The sequence below is a fragment of the Chaetura pelagica genome, unplaced genomic scaffold (genome assembly GCF_000747805.2).
Source record: "Chaetura pelagica isolate M959 unplaced genomic scaffold, ChaPel_1.0 scaffold176, whole genome shotgun sequence".
Taxonomy (NCBI): domain Eukaryota; kingdom Metazoa; phylum Chordata; class Aves; order Apodiformes; family Apodidae; genus Chaetura; species Chaetura pelagica.
In genome coordinates this window covers 1929648-1948587 of record NW_009953484.1, presented here as the reverse complement: position 1 = coordinate 1948587, position 18940 = coordinate 1929648, and the positions used below count along the sequence as shown (strand labels likewise).

The 18940-nt window shown below is 38.3% G+C and overlaps 1 protein-coding gene across 1 annotated transcript in view; it reads left to right on the top strand.

Moving 5' to 3' along the window:
- QRFPR (pyroglutamylated RFamide peptide receptor) overlaps positions 1-15035 on the top strand; it is an 80281-nt gene extending 65246 nt beyond the window's left edge. Inside the window, exons 2-6 of the mRNA XM_009998578.1 lie at positions 9005-9163; positions 9821-9882; positions 10571-10806; positions 12400-12497; positions 14418-15035. Of these exons, the coding sequence (XP_009996880.1) occupies positions 9005-9163; positions 9821-9882; positions 10571-10806; positions 12400-12497; positions 14418-14821 (959 nt within the window). The 3' untranslated portion in view covers positions 14822-15035. The remainder of the gene's footprint in view (positions 1-9004; positions 9164-9820; positions 9883-10570; positions 10807-12399; positions 12498-14417) is intronic.
- The last annotated feature ends 3905 nt before the right edge of the window (positions 15036-18940 follow it).

Genomic DNA, 18940 nt, shown 5'->3' with positions numbered 1-18940 from the left:
CTCTCCTGCGCTGAGGAGAAGGGTCGCGGCCGCCTCGCTGGGAGGGGGCTGCTCTCCCCTCAGCCACCTAAGGCAGGGGAATTCCCGCGCAGCCCTGCGGAGCTCTCCGCGTTTAAACTCTTCGGTAACAACTTGAAATCTTGGCTCTCCCTGCAGCCCTTCAGGGGGTCGTAGTCTTTTATGGCAGCCCCAGGGGGCTGTCTCCGGGGGTGCGATTTAGGTACCTTCCCCTGCCGTCAACTGCTTCTCTGCAGGGTTAAATAATGGCTTCACCATTTTCTCAGATTGTGTTAAACCCATTGTGATTTCATGCTTGTATTCGATCAAAGTTGCAGCCTGTGTGTGAGAAACTGTCCATGGTGAAGTGCTGATGAGGTTAGTCTGGCAAGCGAGATATCAGTCTTTATTCAGCTGAAGTTGCTCTGACAGCAGTTGGCTCAGAGTCAGGTGGAAAATGTTGACAAGTGGTGTCCTCAGGGGTCCGTACTCGGACCAGTGTTGTTTATCTTCATTTATGACATTGACAGTGGCATTGAGACCACCTGCAGCAAGTTTGCTGATGACACCAAGCTGGGTAGTGTGGCAATACAGCAGAGGGATGGGATGCCATCCAGAGGAACATGGAGAATTGGGCTCAAGTGAACCTCATGAGGTTCAAGAAGGCTAAGTGCAGGGTCCTGCACCCAGGCTCAGGCAACCAGAGGTATCAATACAGGCTGGGGGAAAACATGGTAGAGAGGAGCCCTGTGGAAACAGACCTGGGGGTACTAGTGGCTGAAAAGCAGGACATGAGCCACCAATTTGCAATCGCAGTCCAGAAGGCCAACCACATCCTGGGCTGCATCAAGAGAAGAGTGGCCAGCAGATCAAGAGAGGTGATTCTGCCTGTCTACTCTGCCCTGGTGATACCTCACCTGGAGTACTGTGTCCAGTTCTGGAGCCCCCAACATAAGAAGGATGTGGACCTGTTGGAGTGTGTTGAGAGGAGGGCAACAAAAATGATCAGAAGGTTAGAGCACCTCTTTTATGAAGACAGGCTGAGAGAGCTGGGGTTTTTCAGCCTGAAGAAGAGAAGACTCCTGGGGGACCTTCCAATACCTGAAAGGGGCCTGTAAGAAGGCTGGGGAAGACCTGTTCACTAGGGCAGGTAACAACAGGACAAGGGGTAATGGATTTAAGCTAGAGAAGGGTAGATTGAGGTTGGACATTAAGAAAAAGTTCTTTAATATGAGGGTGGTGGATCACTGGAACAGGTTGTGTAGAGAGGTGGTGGGGGCTCTATCCCTGGACACATTCAGGTTGTGGCTTGATGCACAGCAATCTGTTCTAGTGTGAGATGTCCCTGTTTATTGTAGGGGGTTGGACTTGATGACCTTTAGAGGTCCCTTCCAACTCAATACCTTCTATGATACTACAATTGAACCCTAAAACTAATAAGGATGTGTAAATAAAAATAATAGAGTAAATTGATAGCTATACTGCTGTGCCTTCCTTTTGGCTATTGTAGTCCTAGTTCTCCTTCTTCAAAGAAGAATACAGCAGAAAGTTACTGGTGGCATCAAGACATCTCACAAAAGTGAGCTGTTCTGTGGGTTGTACTGTACTTTTTGTTTACCCTCTTTGCTGTGCTAGAATAGTACAAGTGGATCCATAGGTCCCATTGACTGACAGCAGCCTTTATGGTCCTGGTAAGATAATTAGCTTTCACTAACACAGTATTGGGAGGACATAATAAGTAACATAAGTGATGGACGTCATTCTTCACTGTTAGGCTCAGGAGGTGAGAAGTAAAACTCGGGAAAAACAAATGAGATGTAAACTGATGGTATCCCAAGGGTATCTGATTTCTGAGGCTTACACTGTGAAGCATGAATGATGATTACAGTTACACTGCAAATCAGAGCCTGCCAGTCTGTGAGGAGTCTTTTCCTTGCTAACTTTACTGCTTTAATTTTTCCTTTTGCCTTTCATTTTATAGTCTGGAAAAGCTTATTCTCATCCACCTTAATGCAACAGCTCTGAGTACAGCAAGCTCCAAATTCAAATTAAGAAGAAGATGATTTCTCCATGTATTATATCCCTGCTGGAAAAAGTGGTGCATCCCAAAGCAATTGATGCTAGAAATATCTTTGGGTTTCTCAGATTTTAGGAACTTTGTATCTTTATTTATTTCCACTTAGATCACTAAAGCATCTGTACTAGGTGATGTGAATGGAGATGTGTGTGTTTTGCACTTGTCTTAGATTTGGAACTGGTTCTTTATTTCCATGCTTGTACGTGCATGTTTTTCTTTCACTTTTTTTCGACTTCAGAAACCCATAGCAGAATGGGAGAAGTGAGGGGAAAACTGTAAATTCTGTGTTTAGACGGTAGAGGCAGAACATACAAACATAACAGCCGTAGTTTCCAAGTAGCTGTTAGCTTTTAAGACATTATGGGATGCTATCAGAAAGGGCTAACTACCATCTTGCTTCTTGTAAAGTGAAGTGAAACATTTTCACCCCAAATTGTTCCAGGTGTGCATAGTTTACCATAGAACTTGAAGGAGAATATTGATTCTGTGACTGATGTCTGGTGATGTAAATTCATTCAAACTGTGGATAGTAAAGTGGTTCCTCTACTAGATCATGTTTGCCAAATTCTTTAAAACCTGGAGATTTTTCAGGTTCACTGCATTACACACATCAGAGCTTCTGACAGGTGTGAAAAACTAAAGCGCTGGCATGACTTTTTCTGCAGTATATTTATTAATGCGTCATGATTTCACCTGTAATTTAGCAATTGCAGTTTAAAAAGCCGTATGTGTGCTTCACTTTGCCTGCAGCATAAATGCAGACCTGCTAGCTCTACACACTGGGAGCAGCACCATATTGACTAAATCTTGGTGAGTTGGTCCAGCTTTTGCTTCTCTGATCTTGTAAGAATCTGTATAGCTGTGTGAGACTGTAATAATTACAGTGTCTGATTTACTTTCTGGATTTATACTTTGCAACTTAAATGGCTGTAATTTCTAGGGGATCTTCCAATAAAAATTCTTCAAGCTAGTCTCTGTATTGTGGAAGATACTGTGCAAGATAAATGAAAATTGTGGGTTTGGTGTAAATTTTCACTGGGATGTATTTATTGGTAAGAGAATAAATAAAATGGGAACTTGGTAAATTGGTGCATACAACAAAGGTAGTCTTGGTGCATGCTGAAGTAATTGAGGATTTGCTCTCATATGACTATAAGGAGGAGGCAGCAGTAGTGGTCTTACTGTCATATTGGTGGCAGCACTGTTGAAAATATATTTAGGCTTTCGTGTCTGAGTGAATATTAAGGAGTTGCTTTATTTTCTGATGCTGCTTAGTTAGCTGAGTAACAGTGTTACCTTTACAGAACTGCCTGGGGTACTGGAGAGTTACTTTTAATGTTGTCTAATGTAACAGTCCTGACAAAAGACAAGGACAAAACATGTCGTTATGGTAGAGCTAGCACTATGCTACGTTAATTTTGCATCTTACCAGTTAGAATGTGTATCTCAAGACAAGCATTGGAGGGTGGCTTTTCCTGTTGTGGAGAGTAGTGACTCTTGAGGCACTACTGAACACAGCAGCTTTTGAGATGTGTCTTGCCTGGCCTCCAGCTGCCACTCAGGAGGGAAATGGGTCTTTTGTACATTGCTGCCCTATCTGGTGCTCTTTGAAATGGTGGTTTCCTCCTTTCTAAAGGCTCAGTTGAAAACCAAGTGGCATCTTCTACCCAGGTGAGTATTTAGAGTGCTTTCTGTTCTTTGCCAAACATCTTGAGTTAAGAAGTCTGTTACCTTACTTGTAGCTTTCCTGGATGACAATGTCTAAACATGCCTTTCTCAGGGATTAAAACTAAACCTTAGCAATGGAAATCCCTCAGTCTTTTGTGTTTGATATTCTTGGATACCTCTAAGTTTTTCACTGAGACATTAGAAACTACTTCACTCTGACTCGCTTCTGGAATGATCTTTGGTACTGAAGAGCTTCCAAATACTCTCAAACTAGACAGTAAAGCTGGATGCAAGAGATTCAGTTATTTGAATCTCCTGGTTTTAACTTTTTTTTTTTTTTTTTTTTTTTTAACTGATGTAAGTTGTCCAGACTTTCTGTAAGTCAGGTGAGGGACTTGTCTCTGTTTGCCATCCCCAGTGGGGAATTATGTTTCAGGATTGATCTGATGCCATTTAAAGCACAGTGATTTTGTAGTTCTATCTTTATGGGTGAAATCTTGCCTGATCTTTAATTCTCCATGCCCTGCTACTGTGTATTTTGGAGTATTTGCTTATGAGTAGAGGCAGGAGTAAAATTCTGTATGAAGATGGTTTGCATCATACAGTGAATCTCTCAGTAAAGGAAGTAATAGGCTTATTTTTTTATATATGCATGATATATTGGCAGGGTGTTTTGTCTAAGAGCAGCAAAACAGCACTGACAAAAGGAAACTTCTTCTACTCACATTCAGCATAGGGAATTTCTTACTGCAAGTAAGTGCATAACATTAATTAGTGTAACTATTAAACACAATGACTGATGTGAAATATTTGCTGTTGCATTGATCAAGCAAAGAAATAAAGCAAGTTTTAGGATGTGGATAGATTGGTTAGTGTTTCATGTTGAGGTGGTTATGATGTCCTTTTTTTTTGGTTGAAATACCTGGCATTCTCTGCCTTGCATTGAATGAATTGGGAATATGTTTGCCATTTCCTGTTTTGCTCCCTGGTAGTGAGTTTCTCTCTTGGGAAAAGATCTGGATCTTTAACCTGTATTCTTGCCAAAAAATCCCCCACCTGTACTACTTGTTTGTAGTGCAATTGCAGGCAGTGGTTTACTGCAGTAGCTTTATGTTGTAATAGCAGTGCTTTGCTGCACAGTTATCCTGCAGCTCCGCATGTTTGTCTTTGGTTTTACTCACCAGTTGCCACATTTTGAAATAAGCTGCTGATCCAAGTTTTCCTGAAGACTGTGGTGCCCATTTCAGTGGCTTTGTAAATCCATGGGCAGAGAAGCTGCATGTGAGCCTTGGATGGAAGGGGGAAGGAGGGTGAACAGTGTGGAATACCTTGGTTGGCATGATTTAATTGCATAGGTTCATGCCATACCATTTTATCTCAGCTGCTGTAGTTGACCATAAACAGACAAACTACCGCAGGTCTACTATCGAGTGCTACACTCATGCCTGCTTCTGGGTAGACATGTATAAAGTTCTTTATAAGTAAAAAGTGAGAGACTTGTGCATCGTGGATGGAAATTTACTAATGGTGCAAAATGCCTATATACCCAAGAATTTATATAAACCAATGCATTTTCCAAGAATGAAAGACCCTTGAGGATATCTGTAGGATCATAACTGCCATGTTTTTTGCCCTGAAGTTACAAAATGTAAGAAAACTTGCTTGCATCAAGTGAGCTGGACAGAACTGATTTACAAGCTCTGAGATTCCAGTGCAAGGGTTGGTCAGCAACACTGTGACAGAGGAAGGAGCAATTTTAACTTTATCAGAGAATGGTTTCAGGATTTTTCCTTACCCTAATAAAAGAAAAACAGATCTTTTAAATGAGTGATGAAGTGACTAAATCATAGTTTCAGGCACAACATCTGATAATGAAGACATGAAGCATTGCTTGAATAATATATGCAGTTTTTAGCAGTGTGTAAGGAATCTTCTGGGAATCTCTTATTGAAAAAGAGAAGCAATTTAGATTGTCTTTTTCCTTTTCCTCTGTCCTGCCCCAACCCAACTGCTGCCATTCTGAAATAGTTACTTTATTTAACAATAAATTATTCTCATTTTCTATGTATACAAAAGCTGGTAGTGTCTGTATTTTGAAAACATAGGCTATGTGACATATAGTCTTAAAAGAATTTTGATAAAGTCTTTGGTAGTTATCTAAGCAGTTTGGAATGGATCATATATACTTATAAATAATGAAATTTTGAAAACTAAGAACAGGCTTTACATGGAAAACATTACATATTCTGTCAATACAATGACCCCTGGTATTTCAGGACTGAATCCCATTCAAATACCTTAAGGATAGTGGTTGGATCTCAGATCTGTGTATGTCAGATTTCCATTGCAGTTGACGACTTTTCATTTGGCCATGACATTCTAAACACAGTCTTTCTTTTTTTTTCCCCCAGACATATCTGTTCCAAACACTCCTGCAAACAAGATTGGACTTCCTTGCTAAACAGTCACTTAACCATGGTGAAGTTCAGCATTTGAAACACAAGTGTTTCATGGTATCGGAATAAAGTGTTTTTATAGTGCTTGACACGTCAGGGCAAGGAAAAGACCACTAAAGTGATGTGGTAATGTTAATACAAGTTGATGGAGACCCTGGGCTTCATGCCATGAGAAGGTTCAGAGGTGGAAATACTGTTCTGTTTTTAGTATTGAGATATGGAAGCTTTTAACTACTGTCCTTTAAAAAATTTAATGTAATTTTTGAGTTATAAAAATGCATTGGCCAACAAGTCCACCAAGCAGCCAAAATGTGCCATGTGCCTCAGAGCATGTGTTTCTATTTCAGCCAAATGTGTCTGATGAATCATATCTTTTTATTTCATATTTCTGAAAGTGCTAATATCACTCCTCATTCAACTCAGTAGGATCAGTCATGATGACTCTTACTACCTTGTAAATAATTGCCTTTATATAGTTTAGGTGATCACTTTTTCTGTGTTTGTATTCAAAGAGATTAAATAAGGAGATTCTGCAGCCTTTTCTCCTGAGGGTTCAGCTAAAGGCACAGTGGTGGTGTGTGCTCTTTGATGCTGTAATTATTGGGAAGTAAAAGAGAATATACCAGTAGAAGACAAAGTCAATCTTGAATTCAGGAGTTTCTAGCCCATGAACTCAGGTATTCTGTTTGCTCTTTGAATATTTGGGCACAAACTGGAAATTCCACCAGACTTGGATAACCTCAGTGAAAGTTGTCTCATTTTGTTACTAAAGTAGAATAATAGAATGGTATTTCTTTGCTTCTGAAGAATACCCTGGAATGCTGGGACTTTAGGGAAAATTACGGGCAAACCCCTATAATGGCATACAGTTCAGATGGGCTTAACTTTTGTTTACCTCTGACTTCTTTCAAACTAGAGGAGACAGCATATGGTGGAAGGCGGTTTGTTCATATGTTTTTTTTTCACAGCTCCACCACTCAAACTTGAATTTATTTCTTTAATGAAAGGGGAACTTACACATTTCTTTCATGTACAAATTTTGCTTTTCTGTTGATTTTAACAGAAGTCACTCCTAACTTACTAAGTCAGTGAAGAAAAAGCTTGAAACCAATAGTGAAAACTCTTCTTGGTTCCAAGGAGTAGGATTGGGTTTGGCTAAATACTGTTTTAGCTCTGTTTTACTCATGGCAGTAAACTGTCAGAAGTGGCCAGAGATTGTGTGCCTTAGCATCTTCTTTGGTTTGCTATGTGCAAAGAAGGTACAATCTGAGCTTGCTGTTTGTTATCTCACTACAGAAATTTCAGCGTACTGGTTGAATTGCTATAAATTTGATGGAGCGTGTCTGGTGCTGCAGCACATACTGTACTGGGTATAGTGAGAAGCTGATGAGGTGCAGAATTAATAAGGTACTGACTGATTGTGTTTCATAAGGGAAGGTTTTACTTTATGCTTACTGAAGCCAAGGAAGAAGTGGGGGGAATTTTATTGTATAATTGCAGTTCATAAAATATGTCAAGATGTCTTGTCTTGCTTTTTCTAACACTTTGGAAAAAATACATATGAGGTGAGAAACAGACTCACAGCCCACTGCATTTTCTTCTATGCAGTTCCTACTGACCATGCTGACATTTCATTCCAGTAGTCTGAAATTGGGCTGCAAGATGTATTTTTATTCTGTTTTAAGGCAGATTTGTATGCACATTCATGGTGTTACTGATGTTTAATATGTACTCTAGAGGGACCTGATTTCCATGCCCCTTGCCTTCCTCTTCCCTTTCTGGAGCCACAGAAAAAGTTGTTGTTTTTTTTTTTATTATTATTTTGCTTTGGGCACCCAGAATTGATAAAGACTAGTAGCAAACCAGTTCCTTCTTGTAAGCTGCAGGGACTTTTAGCCCAGCCTAGCAGATGGAAGTTCAGAAGTTTCCCCATTCCTTGTTCCCTTCATGGAGAGCAGGATTAAGTTCGATATTTTCATGTTTGTTTTCTTTCTGTTTTCTATGCTTTTATTTCTTGAGGTGTCTGTAACACCTTAAAGCTTAACATGCAATTGGATCAGATATTCCTTCGGATATTTTAAGTTTATGGCTTATATCTGGGTAAAGTATAATTAATGGTCAAGTAAGGGAGATAACTCAGCTGTTACTGAAATGAATAGTTGATACTGAACTTGAAGAATGCAGACATAGAAAACAGTGCCATTAACATCACGTGTTCATTAGAAAAGAGGGAGACTTGGATAATGGATGGATGGTGAAGAGGTTGGATTTTTCCTCTTACGTGAATGCCTCTTAGAGGACTCCTATATATGTATTGCTTGGCAGAATGATCCATTAAGTGCCAAAGTGTACAACAGAATGGTATTTAAATGAGAAGAAGGAATGTATTTGCAACAGCAGAAAAGGTAAACTTTTGTGTAGGTAACACTAGGATCTTCATAAAACTGGCGAGTAGTCTGCCAAGATGAAAAGATAATAAATGTATCTGTAATTTGGCATAGTTTAAAGCAGATAATGGGAAGACTTGGTTGAAAGTGAAACAGCAATAAGTGTCAGACTGATACAGAGCAAGTGGATAGGTTCTTAGAATTTTTAATTTTGCAGATGTAGTGTGTATGATAGAAGAATGAGTATTAAAAGTGCATTTGATGAAGAGCCTAAGTAGGTGACTTAGCAGTTTAGGCATTAAAATAAATTGAAGAGTATTAGTCTGTTCTTGCAGAATAACTCTTCAGTGAAGTGTCTGGTGTGAAGAGCTGTTTTATGAACTGCAACAACTGCATATTATCCTTTCTGACTATTGCAGGTGCCTTCGCTTGCAAGATGGTACCATTTGTTCAGTCCACTGCCATTGTAACTGAGATTCTTACAATGACCTGCATTGCTGTGGAAAGACACCAGGGAATTGTGCATCCACTAAAAATGAAGTGGCAGTACACTAATAAAAGAGCTTTCACCATGCTTGGTAAGGTTTTAGGCATCTCTAGTAATTGTGTGTATAGAGATATAATCTTCAATCTAAGCGGTATAGATGGTGTGACAGAAGGCATATGTCCAGTGATTCACAGGTAGAGTTAATGATACATCTGGTAATATTTATAAAATAGCTCAAGGATAGTGCCTATATATATAATGATTACTAGCTAAAGCCCTGACAATATATTTGGAATCTAAAATCAAAGATTTATTTTACTTTAGCAAAGTATAAGATAAACTGAAAGAAGTTTATAGCTAAAACTGATAAACCTTTGACAGCTTTTTTTAATTTTTATTTTTATGAAAGATTCAGAATGTACAAGTACTGCTAAAGCCATATTACAAGCTGTAAATTATACTTCCATTGTAACACGGAAAATGCACATAATAGTGCTTACACAAATTAAGTTGCCATTACATTTGGGTGCCAATAAATGAAAGTACTTTGAGTGAAAGAAAACAGATAATAAAACAGTGTGCTGTTATTGATGTGAATGTTGACTGTTGTATGGCTTGTATAGAAAACTTTGTTCTTTATTTATATTGTCTGCTTTGCCTGACTTTTTGAAGATGGAGCTGTTTGACTGTTTAAACTGAAACTTTTACTGCCTACTGTATAAAATATTAAAAATGTATTTGTTTACAGGCATAGTCTGGTTGCTGGCTCTTATTGTTGGGTCACCAATGTGGCACGTACAACGGCTCGAGGTATGTTAGGTGAAATGGGACTTTACATTTTAAACTCAGTCCTCACTGGATCTTTTTGTACCTTTTGCAGGGAAACTCAGTAAAGTCCTAAGAAGTGAGAGTGGAATATGAGAACTGGAGTTTTTGTTCTGTGTGCCAGCATGAAAAAAGCTAAAGATTAGGACTTGCATGCACTGGAAGAGGGACTATCAGCAGGGACTAGTCATGTCTACCCTCCCCAGTTATGTCAAGAAGCAGTGATTATATCTGTGACTTCCACTGTGATCTCCTTTTCCTTTATAGGTGCACTGGGCACACAACAGTGTAGGGCTTAGATTACAGTTTCAGGATGGAGTGGTGTTCCCTGAGATTTAGGAAGAACTGTGCCTAGTTTAAAATGTAATTAGCTATCCGTTATAGTTTGAATTACCTTATACTTTTGAAGTTAAAAAAAAGTCTTATCAGAATCTGCTGCATGTGAGCCTGAAAGTTAACAAATTTTATTTATTTATTTATTTTTAGGTGACTAATAGGTGAGGTTTCTAATCACTCACCTTTACTTGAAAAGTATGTATCAGCTGAACAATTGATGTGGAAATGTTTACAAGAATTTTACAAGAATCACTCTGTTGATTTTTGGTTGTATTGAAAGCAAGGAATACTTGAGGGTAAACACTGTAGTGACTCATCTCCTTTATACTTGTTACAGGTAAAATATGACTTTCTGTATGAAAAAGTGTATGTTTGTTGCTTAGAAGAATGGACCAGTCCGATTTATCAGAAGATCTATACGACCTTTATTCTTGTTATACTCTTCCTTCTTCCACTGATGTTGATGCTTTTTTTGTACACTAAAATTGGCTATGAGCTCTGGATTAAGAAACGAGTGGGAGATGCTTCAGTTCTTCAAACCATTCATGGGAGTGAAATGTCTAAAATATCAAGGTTTGTAAACTTGGAACTTTGGAAAAAAAGTTGGAAACTTTGGCTTCTAGAAAGTTTGTTGTTTTGTTTTTTTTCCCCGTGACAGCTACTGAAAAACACTACCAAAAAAAATCAAAAAAGAGATCTGTGTTTCCTTATCTGTTGGGAAGTCTGCAAGCATACACCAGATTTTTAAAGCTAGCCAGTTATTTAACACTTAGATACCCAATTTAAGGCAACTTAGATTTTTTTTTCTTTATTCACAGCATAGTGTAGCTACACCTTGAAAGTCAAGCCCTTTCAATAAATCTCTCATACATTGTGAAATGCTTGTTTTTAAAAGATGTAGGCCGTGAGTTAGAAGATGATAGGCGTAAATGGTGCTACACTGTTTCTGTGTGTTCTCTGGAGAGTTCTATAACTCCAAGACTATGAACAATGCTGTGTCCTATAATAAGTTAAATTGGCGTATGGGGAAAAAAATAAAAATTAATTAAAAAAACTGCTTTGATGCCATTTAACCTGGTAGAGCTTCTAAAGAATTTTGAGTGTTCTCAGATTTGTGTTTGAGATTATACAGATGGTGATGCTCAATCTGAAAAGTTATAAAAATCAATAATTATAAACTTTGATCTTTAGCACTAAATATGGACTACCCTTAATATTGCCTCATGTTTGGTTTTTTTGTTTTATTTGGCAAATCGATCTGTTGTCTCATCCTAGAAACCTCTAACAGTTCTGCTCATTGATGAGAGTATCACCTTAAGTATTAACTTCAAGGAGAGCACGAGCAGCTTGAAGATAAATGAATCCTTAGATATTTGTCTAACACAGTGCCTAAGGAAGCGAACTCTTGTCAGTAAAAACTGAAAGAGGGTGCAACCTTACAGAGGTTCAGGTGACATGTAATCTTTGGGCTACTCCTTAGTCTATTTTCTCACAGGGAGGAGAAGATCCTGTAACTGCTACCAGTGAAGTACTGCTGCTTTAGCTCAAGGAAGAGGTCTATCTGGTGATCTATAAATGCAGTTATATAAATTATGTATCAATTTGGGGATGATGATAAGTTAATGTATAACTTGAGTTTGTGAGGTATTGCAGTGGAGGCAAGAAATGTGTTTTTTTAAATCTTATTCTAGCACTTCATCTACCAGCAAAGGTTGAATGTTGCAGGTGTAGTTTCACTTTGTCAAATTCTCTGTGTAGGCAGGTGCTGCTCATATGGTCGGTGCTTCTAGATCTAGGAAATGACTCCTGCTTTTTGAGCTATTAGTGGAATTTTGTATGGTTTTTTTTCCGCCCCATCTCCTACTATTGGAATTGCATCTACTTAAGTAGAGTAAAAATGTCTTGCAAGATTTACCAGTGTCATTGCTTGCTGCAGCTGCAGGTGTGTAGCTTTCCCAAATGAGAGAAATAAAAGGTGTTAATTTATGTACTAGATTTATATGATGCTGTATCTTTTTGTTTTAAGGGAATTGTGTGCTTCTAAGTGTTTGTCCAGGGTTTTATTTGCACTTGCAACCATCAAAACATGTTTGCAGATCTAACTTGAAGAGACGTATCTACCTACCAGTCTATTCTTAGTGATTCAATGTCTTGATGCAATTTCAGGAAGAAGAAGCGAGCAATTGTTATGATGGTGACAGTGGTGTTTCTCTTTGCAGTCTGTTGGGCCCCTTTCCATGTGGTTCATATGATGATAGAATACAGTGAGTATCTGCCCTGTGTCATACAGTAAAGCCTTTCTAAGTGTTTTTTGTTTGGTTGGGTTTTTTTGTTTTTAATGGAAATACAGGTTATGAAAAGCTAGTGCTGCTGCAGCATTCAACTACAGAATACATTCTGCTAGCAAAGATGAATATGCTTATAAATCCTGGATCACTGTCTTGTAATACAGATACATAGCCAACAACAGATGAATTATTCTCATGTCTCAGTGACAGACCAATCTGCAGTCCTCATGGAAAACTAGTATGTTTCAAATAACCTGTTATCATAGAATCATTTAGGTTGAGAAGAGTGTTTAATGTAGTGTTAGGGAGATATGGTATATCTGAGAAACTCGTCAGCCACATTAAAAAAAAAAAAAAAAGATAATATTTGTGTCTTGCTATAAACCCTGCTGAACTTTGTTGCAGGGTAAGTGGGAGGGAACCCAGTTTTTCTACCAGCTCTTTTAGAATGTAGCTCTTTAGAAAGGGAAAGGAGTTCATCATTGCTTCTGAATTTGTTCAGCAAGTAATCAAGTCCTGAAGAGGAGGTTTGCTAGGCCTCAAGAAAGGCTCAAGAAAAAACATGACTATTAGGATGCTGAGAATATCTCTGTAGATTCTTTTTCTTTCTATGTCTGTCATGCTAAACTCATTTGCTGAAGGTCAAAAGTAGCTGGCTGGAAGGTAAAAGTTATTTCCAAGTATAAAACCTCTTGAACAAGTAGCTTTTTAATTTAAATTTCATTTTAATTTAATATGTGAAGATTTCTATTTGCATCCACTTAAGTTGCCATACTGCTTTGAGTTAAACTAGTAAGAAATATTGTAACCTTCACTTGCCATGATTTTAATGAGGGTAGGCATATTTGAAATACAAATACTGGACATCATAGTGATAATACCCAGTGAATCCAGACGAACTTTTCAGTGATCTCAACTGGGTACTAGCTGGAAAATGCCCTCAGTGCATATTAACTTTGCTTTTTGCCCTGTTCTCTGCAGTCTCCCACTGTTCAACTCTCATCTCCTGCATGGGCAGTGGGACAGCACATGGGACTAGGCAGCAGTCCATGTGTAGGAGCAGGAGAAAGCTTTCAGGGGTTGTTATACTCTACTTGCCAAAGCCAACAGCCTGTTCCTTGGTCTGCTATTGCAAAAAAGGTTGTAGCAGATAAATCAGTAGTCCTGCAGGCAGTCAGTTGAACCATATGATGCTTATGCCTGGACAGAATCAGAACTGCAGAAGCTGTAGCTATTAAAATCGTTTGGATTGTCCCATGTTGAGGTTGCCTGTAGCACTCCATGAATTGTTTGCTCTCTTTGCAGGTCCTGCAAGTCATTTTTTGTACTTGCTGTATAAGCTTCTGTAGTATTTATCCAGAGTTTGATTGCTGATAAATTGAATTAAAGGAATTCAGAGTCCTCTATGATGTCAATGATTAAAAAGTGAGAGATGTGACCAAGAAGGTGCATTTTTACCTCCATGAGCAGCACAGAGGAGGAAGCTGTGTGTGGTCAGTGATATGACAGGGATTGTGTTGAAGTCCTTAGACATTTGGTATGGACATGAAACTCAGAGCCAGAAGAACAACTTGAATAAATATACCTATACTTAACAGACTCAAACATTTCTGTTTCTTGGCCCTTGGGCAAGTTTTTTGGCTCTTCTGAAAAAAAAAAATTGCCTCTTCTGAATCACTCTGTCCTTATTTACATATACACAAAGCAGGGCTGTGTGGTAGATGTTAATCTTTTCTTGCTGATGAAACCTTATTGCTAATATTAAGAACCTCCTGTAAGGTGTTCTGTTGTTTTTTTTAAACAAAAACTTCCAATGCTAGGGTGGATGTAAATAAGATAAGTAGTAGGAATTTATGCCATCCTGTGCATACAGCATATTTCCTTTTTCCTTTCCAGGTAATTTTGAAAAGGAATATGATGATGTGACAGTCAAAATGATCTTTGCAATCGTCCAGATCACAGGATTCTTCAATTCTATTTGCAACCCTATTGTGTATGCTTTCATGAATGAAAACTTCAAGAAAAATTTTTTGTCTGCCATCTGCTTCTGCATTGTCAAAGAAAATACATCTCCAAGCAGGCAACTTGGGAACTGGGGGATCACTATGAGGCGGCAACAAGCAAACGTTTCTCAGAGAGATCCTGTTGACTCAGACGAAGCCAGGAGGGAGGCATTCAGTGATGGCAACATTGAAGTCAAGCTCTGTGATCAGCCAGCTTCAAAAAGGAATTTGAAAAGGCACCTTGCCTTATGCAGCTCTGAGCTTACTGTGCATTCTATCTCAGGAAAGGGGCAATAGCATCACAGAGCTTTTGAGGATAGAAAAAGCGTTCTCTTTGTATGATAAATTTGAATAAGCCATTTGAAATAGTTTTCTACATTGTCTGATGAAATGAGGTGAAAACTATTTTGTGGATTATTAGAATGTTGGGATAATGGTTGACAAAATGTCATATATTTTATAAGGATAAGGAGTAAAACTTTGGAAAACAGTATTACTGTATGATTTCCAGGAACAAAAATCCTTTTTTCTTCCTAAGCTAATTTAGGGCTTGTTTGCCCTCTGCTTTAGGTAAATCAAGCAACTATTGCTTCTTCTGTGTATTCTATGTCTGGATGCTGGCACGCCACTGGACCATACAAAGTTCAATGCCAGAAGACAGGAACTATGGAGAGAGTGCATAATATTTTTGGACAACTCAGAAATCTGACATGGGTCTGATGTTACAAGATCTGTTCTCTGCAGCTCTGATGACAGAGGAGCTTCAGATCTGAATTCAGGAAAAATGCAGACTGAGATGCAATACTATTTTGGAAAACAAAAAAAGTATATGAAAGCCATCCAGAATTTGACTCTGAAGATATTAAACATTACATGCATGTTCAGATTTTGTTAGCAGGAAGAATATTAGAAATCAACAATGCATGCACAATGTGCTGTTTATACAGATTAATTCTTGGGTACAAATATAAATGCCAGTGTACTGTCCTTTAAACTGCATTGTTCTTCTTAAAAGGTAGGAGTTGAAGTGCTGTACAAGAGTGTGCAGATGCTGGAGGTGTGGTCTCTAGAGTGAACACTGAGTCAAACTTAGTCATGCTTGGATACATTACTTATGGGCTGAAAATGTGGTGTTGCTGTTTTCTGAAGGGATGTAAGGGACAGATCCAGAGCCTGCTAGGATTCTACAGAAGACTTTCAATAGAATATCACAGTCTTTTTGACCAGATACTTATCTGAAGATATGCAAATTTTTTTCTGTCTATCATCTTCAGAGTGGATTAATTGCTGTCTAAAAACAGGGCCAGTGTTCTGTTATTTGTAGGCTTCACAATAAATCACAGGGTTGAAATCCTTATAAATACTAAGCATTTTTGCTCTCAGTAGGTCAAACTGAAAAATTTTAAAGGGTGCTTACAAGTGTGGGACTTAAAAAGGTGCACCAGATCTGGTCCCATAAATGAGGCTTTGAAATACATAACTTGCAACTCCAACTGAGGTTAGGTTGGATCCTTAAATAGCCTGTGAAATGTTGGTGCTCTCTTCTGTCATCCCTTGCCTCACCTAAGGGACCTTGGTGTTCCCTTGGCAGTACATTTTAAGATTTTTTTACATTGCTACTTTATACTTCATTGTAAGTGAAAGCTTAGTCTAATTTCTTTGGAAGTTAACTGATCCTTTTGCAATGTTTATGAATTGCCCCTGGATATGGCATTCTGATGCTGGTTTGTGGCATACTCTTTATTTACATATATATATTATTTATATTGTATATGGTATAGTCCCATGCAATGTCAGGGGAAGATTTCCTACTTGTCCTGACAGCCAGGAATTAAGAGCACTCATATTTACATATAAGTATATGTATATTAGATAAAATAACCATTTTGGAGAGCTGTGTCTGGGTAAAACAAGATGAGCGAAGGCAGGTCCTGCTTTAGGCAGTCATGCAGACACGGCCATTTGAATAATGCTGGAAGAAACAGCAACAACTTTTGCCTGCAATTACAACTGTGATTTCCCTTGGAGACCATTTCTGTCTTAGTGTGTCTTTCATCTTTCTACACAGGGGACTTTTACTAAAAGTTTTCTGCCATGGAGAACAGGGTCAAATGGTGGTTTACTATCATAGTTTTCCTTGGGTGGTGTAAAGTTTACCTAACTGATGAGAATGATGTATTTTGACAGACTCTGTATCTGCAAAACAGTTAATTTTAAGCTTTTTATGTATTTGCACTGCTAATTTCAATCACAGATTTTAAGAAGTATTTAACAAAAACTTCAGAGTATTTAATGTTTTTGTTTCATCATATCTGTTTTATCTGTTGTTTTAGAAAATGTTATGTCAGTGAGTAACTGTTGCAGTATTGTATTCACTTTTCATGCAAATTCTTCTTTGGCATTGTGGGTGCTGTTTTGCATGGGGACCATCTACTATAAACTTCATTCTTTCAGTCTCTTTGTTTGAAGATTCAAATAAGCTTATATGTAATATTTAAATTACATTCCAGTCCTGTTGCAGGTGCCAGTTGTTACTATAATCCTGAGAGATATGGTTTAAAAGGCTTTGCAGAACAAGGTGAGAGAGGGGTAAAAAACTTCCAGTTTCTTGGTAAGAGACAAGTAAATGCTTCAGTACAGATATATGTGGCTAGAGTTTGAGTCAATATAGACCAGACTCCTAAAGACAGTTCTCTTACTGTCGTCAGTACTAACTATGCAGTTTTTACACAATAATTTTCTTGGAGCCAGATAAATTTGTGACAAGTTCTAGCTGCAGGGAATAGGAAAGCCTTTATTGACCTAAGCAGAACCAAAATATTGCCCATGGATATAAACAGACTGTGTAGTAGGCATTTATGCAATTCTGTGCTGAAAGCATATTTTTCCTCTGTCAGAGCTTTGTTTTACGTAACAAAACAAATCGTCCTATTGAACCGGGTCAATTGTTGGTCCAGGCTTGTAGCCTGTCTCTTGCAGTGTCTCATACTGTGTGTTTAAAAGCGTGTGGCTGTAACTGAGCACTTCAAACCAGTGAAGGCTAGCACTGCTGTGGAAAGAACAGCCCTTCTCCTCCAGCTTGCCTACTTATTCCCATCTTATATTAACAGAATTGCATGGTTGATCTGATCAGAAAATTTTCTGGCTAATGATTTTACCAGAGAACAAGAAAGATAACCTCATTTCCCTAAACTGAAAATATTTGTTAAAACAGTTGTGTTCTTTGAGAAAAAATGGTTCCTCAGAAAAGTTTCCTTCTAATATCTTGGTTACAAATCACTTACAATTTCTTTGACTTTGCGGAAATTAAAGAGAAATGTATTTTCTCAGCTGTAAGGGCCTATGCCTTAAAGTTATGATGAGATGCCAGGAAGCGGTGGCGTGTGGATGAAAGGACACACTCAACTGAAAAGAGAATCTGGAAGTCTGAATGGACCAGGAAAAAGTGTCAAGTGTGTGGACTGGCTCAACCAAAATCAGAGAATTTAAACAAGGAAAACAGTGAGTAGAGGGGAGTGTAACAGTGCATTTGCTACAGAATTCCCATTCATTGGGAGGAATTAAAAAAACAAAGGTAAGCATGAAGTGAGCTTTCTTCCTGGCAGGGTTCTTTGATTATTTTGAGGGGTGTGTATTAGTTTCAGAGGATATCAGGTGGATTAATTTGTGGGTATGGTTTTAAGCTTTAGAAATAAATACTGAGCTGTAGTGTTTTGTGATTAATAGACAAGAAACTGTGCTTATATTGAGGAGGCTTTGTGCCATTACAGACTAATACAATGCTGTGCAGGCATTAAATAATCTGAAAATTATGAACAAGTAAATAGAAGATTTGTAGTTCCCCTGTAGCATTGATGAAGTTTTCATAACACATTTATGTTACCAAATAAGGGGGAGGGGGCATTTAGGTGCAAACCAGGAGATATCCATTTGAAGTTTCATAGTTTTATTCTGGTTTTGGATAGCCTTTGATTGTTCCCTGAACAAGGATTACAAACAGTAGTAAAGAAGAAGGTGTGTCTTAATCTGGCAGTCTGTTCTTAGAACAACCTCATTCTAATTCTCAATAAAACCCAAGCACCAAAGATGATCAGTTAGCTGTTTATGACCTTGGGTTATGGTTAGCATTTTAAGGCATACTGCCTAGTCTTTGCAAAATGAGTTATGTAAAATGTTTGTAGATCAATTGTAAATCTTCAAGTTGCTGATTCTCAGTCAAGAAGGAAAAAATCTGTCTCTTGCTAAGTTTTCTCTAGTAGAATACTGACAAGAAACTGCCCCTTGTTTGGAGGGAATGGTAGTGGTTGTAGGGAGATGATGGGAAAGGTGGACAAATACTTGAAGGCTGATGATGTGAGCTAAGTGGTGATGAGCTGTTGAATAGCAGATGTAAGTAGGTGTAAACCCTCGTGTAGG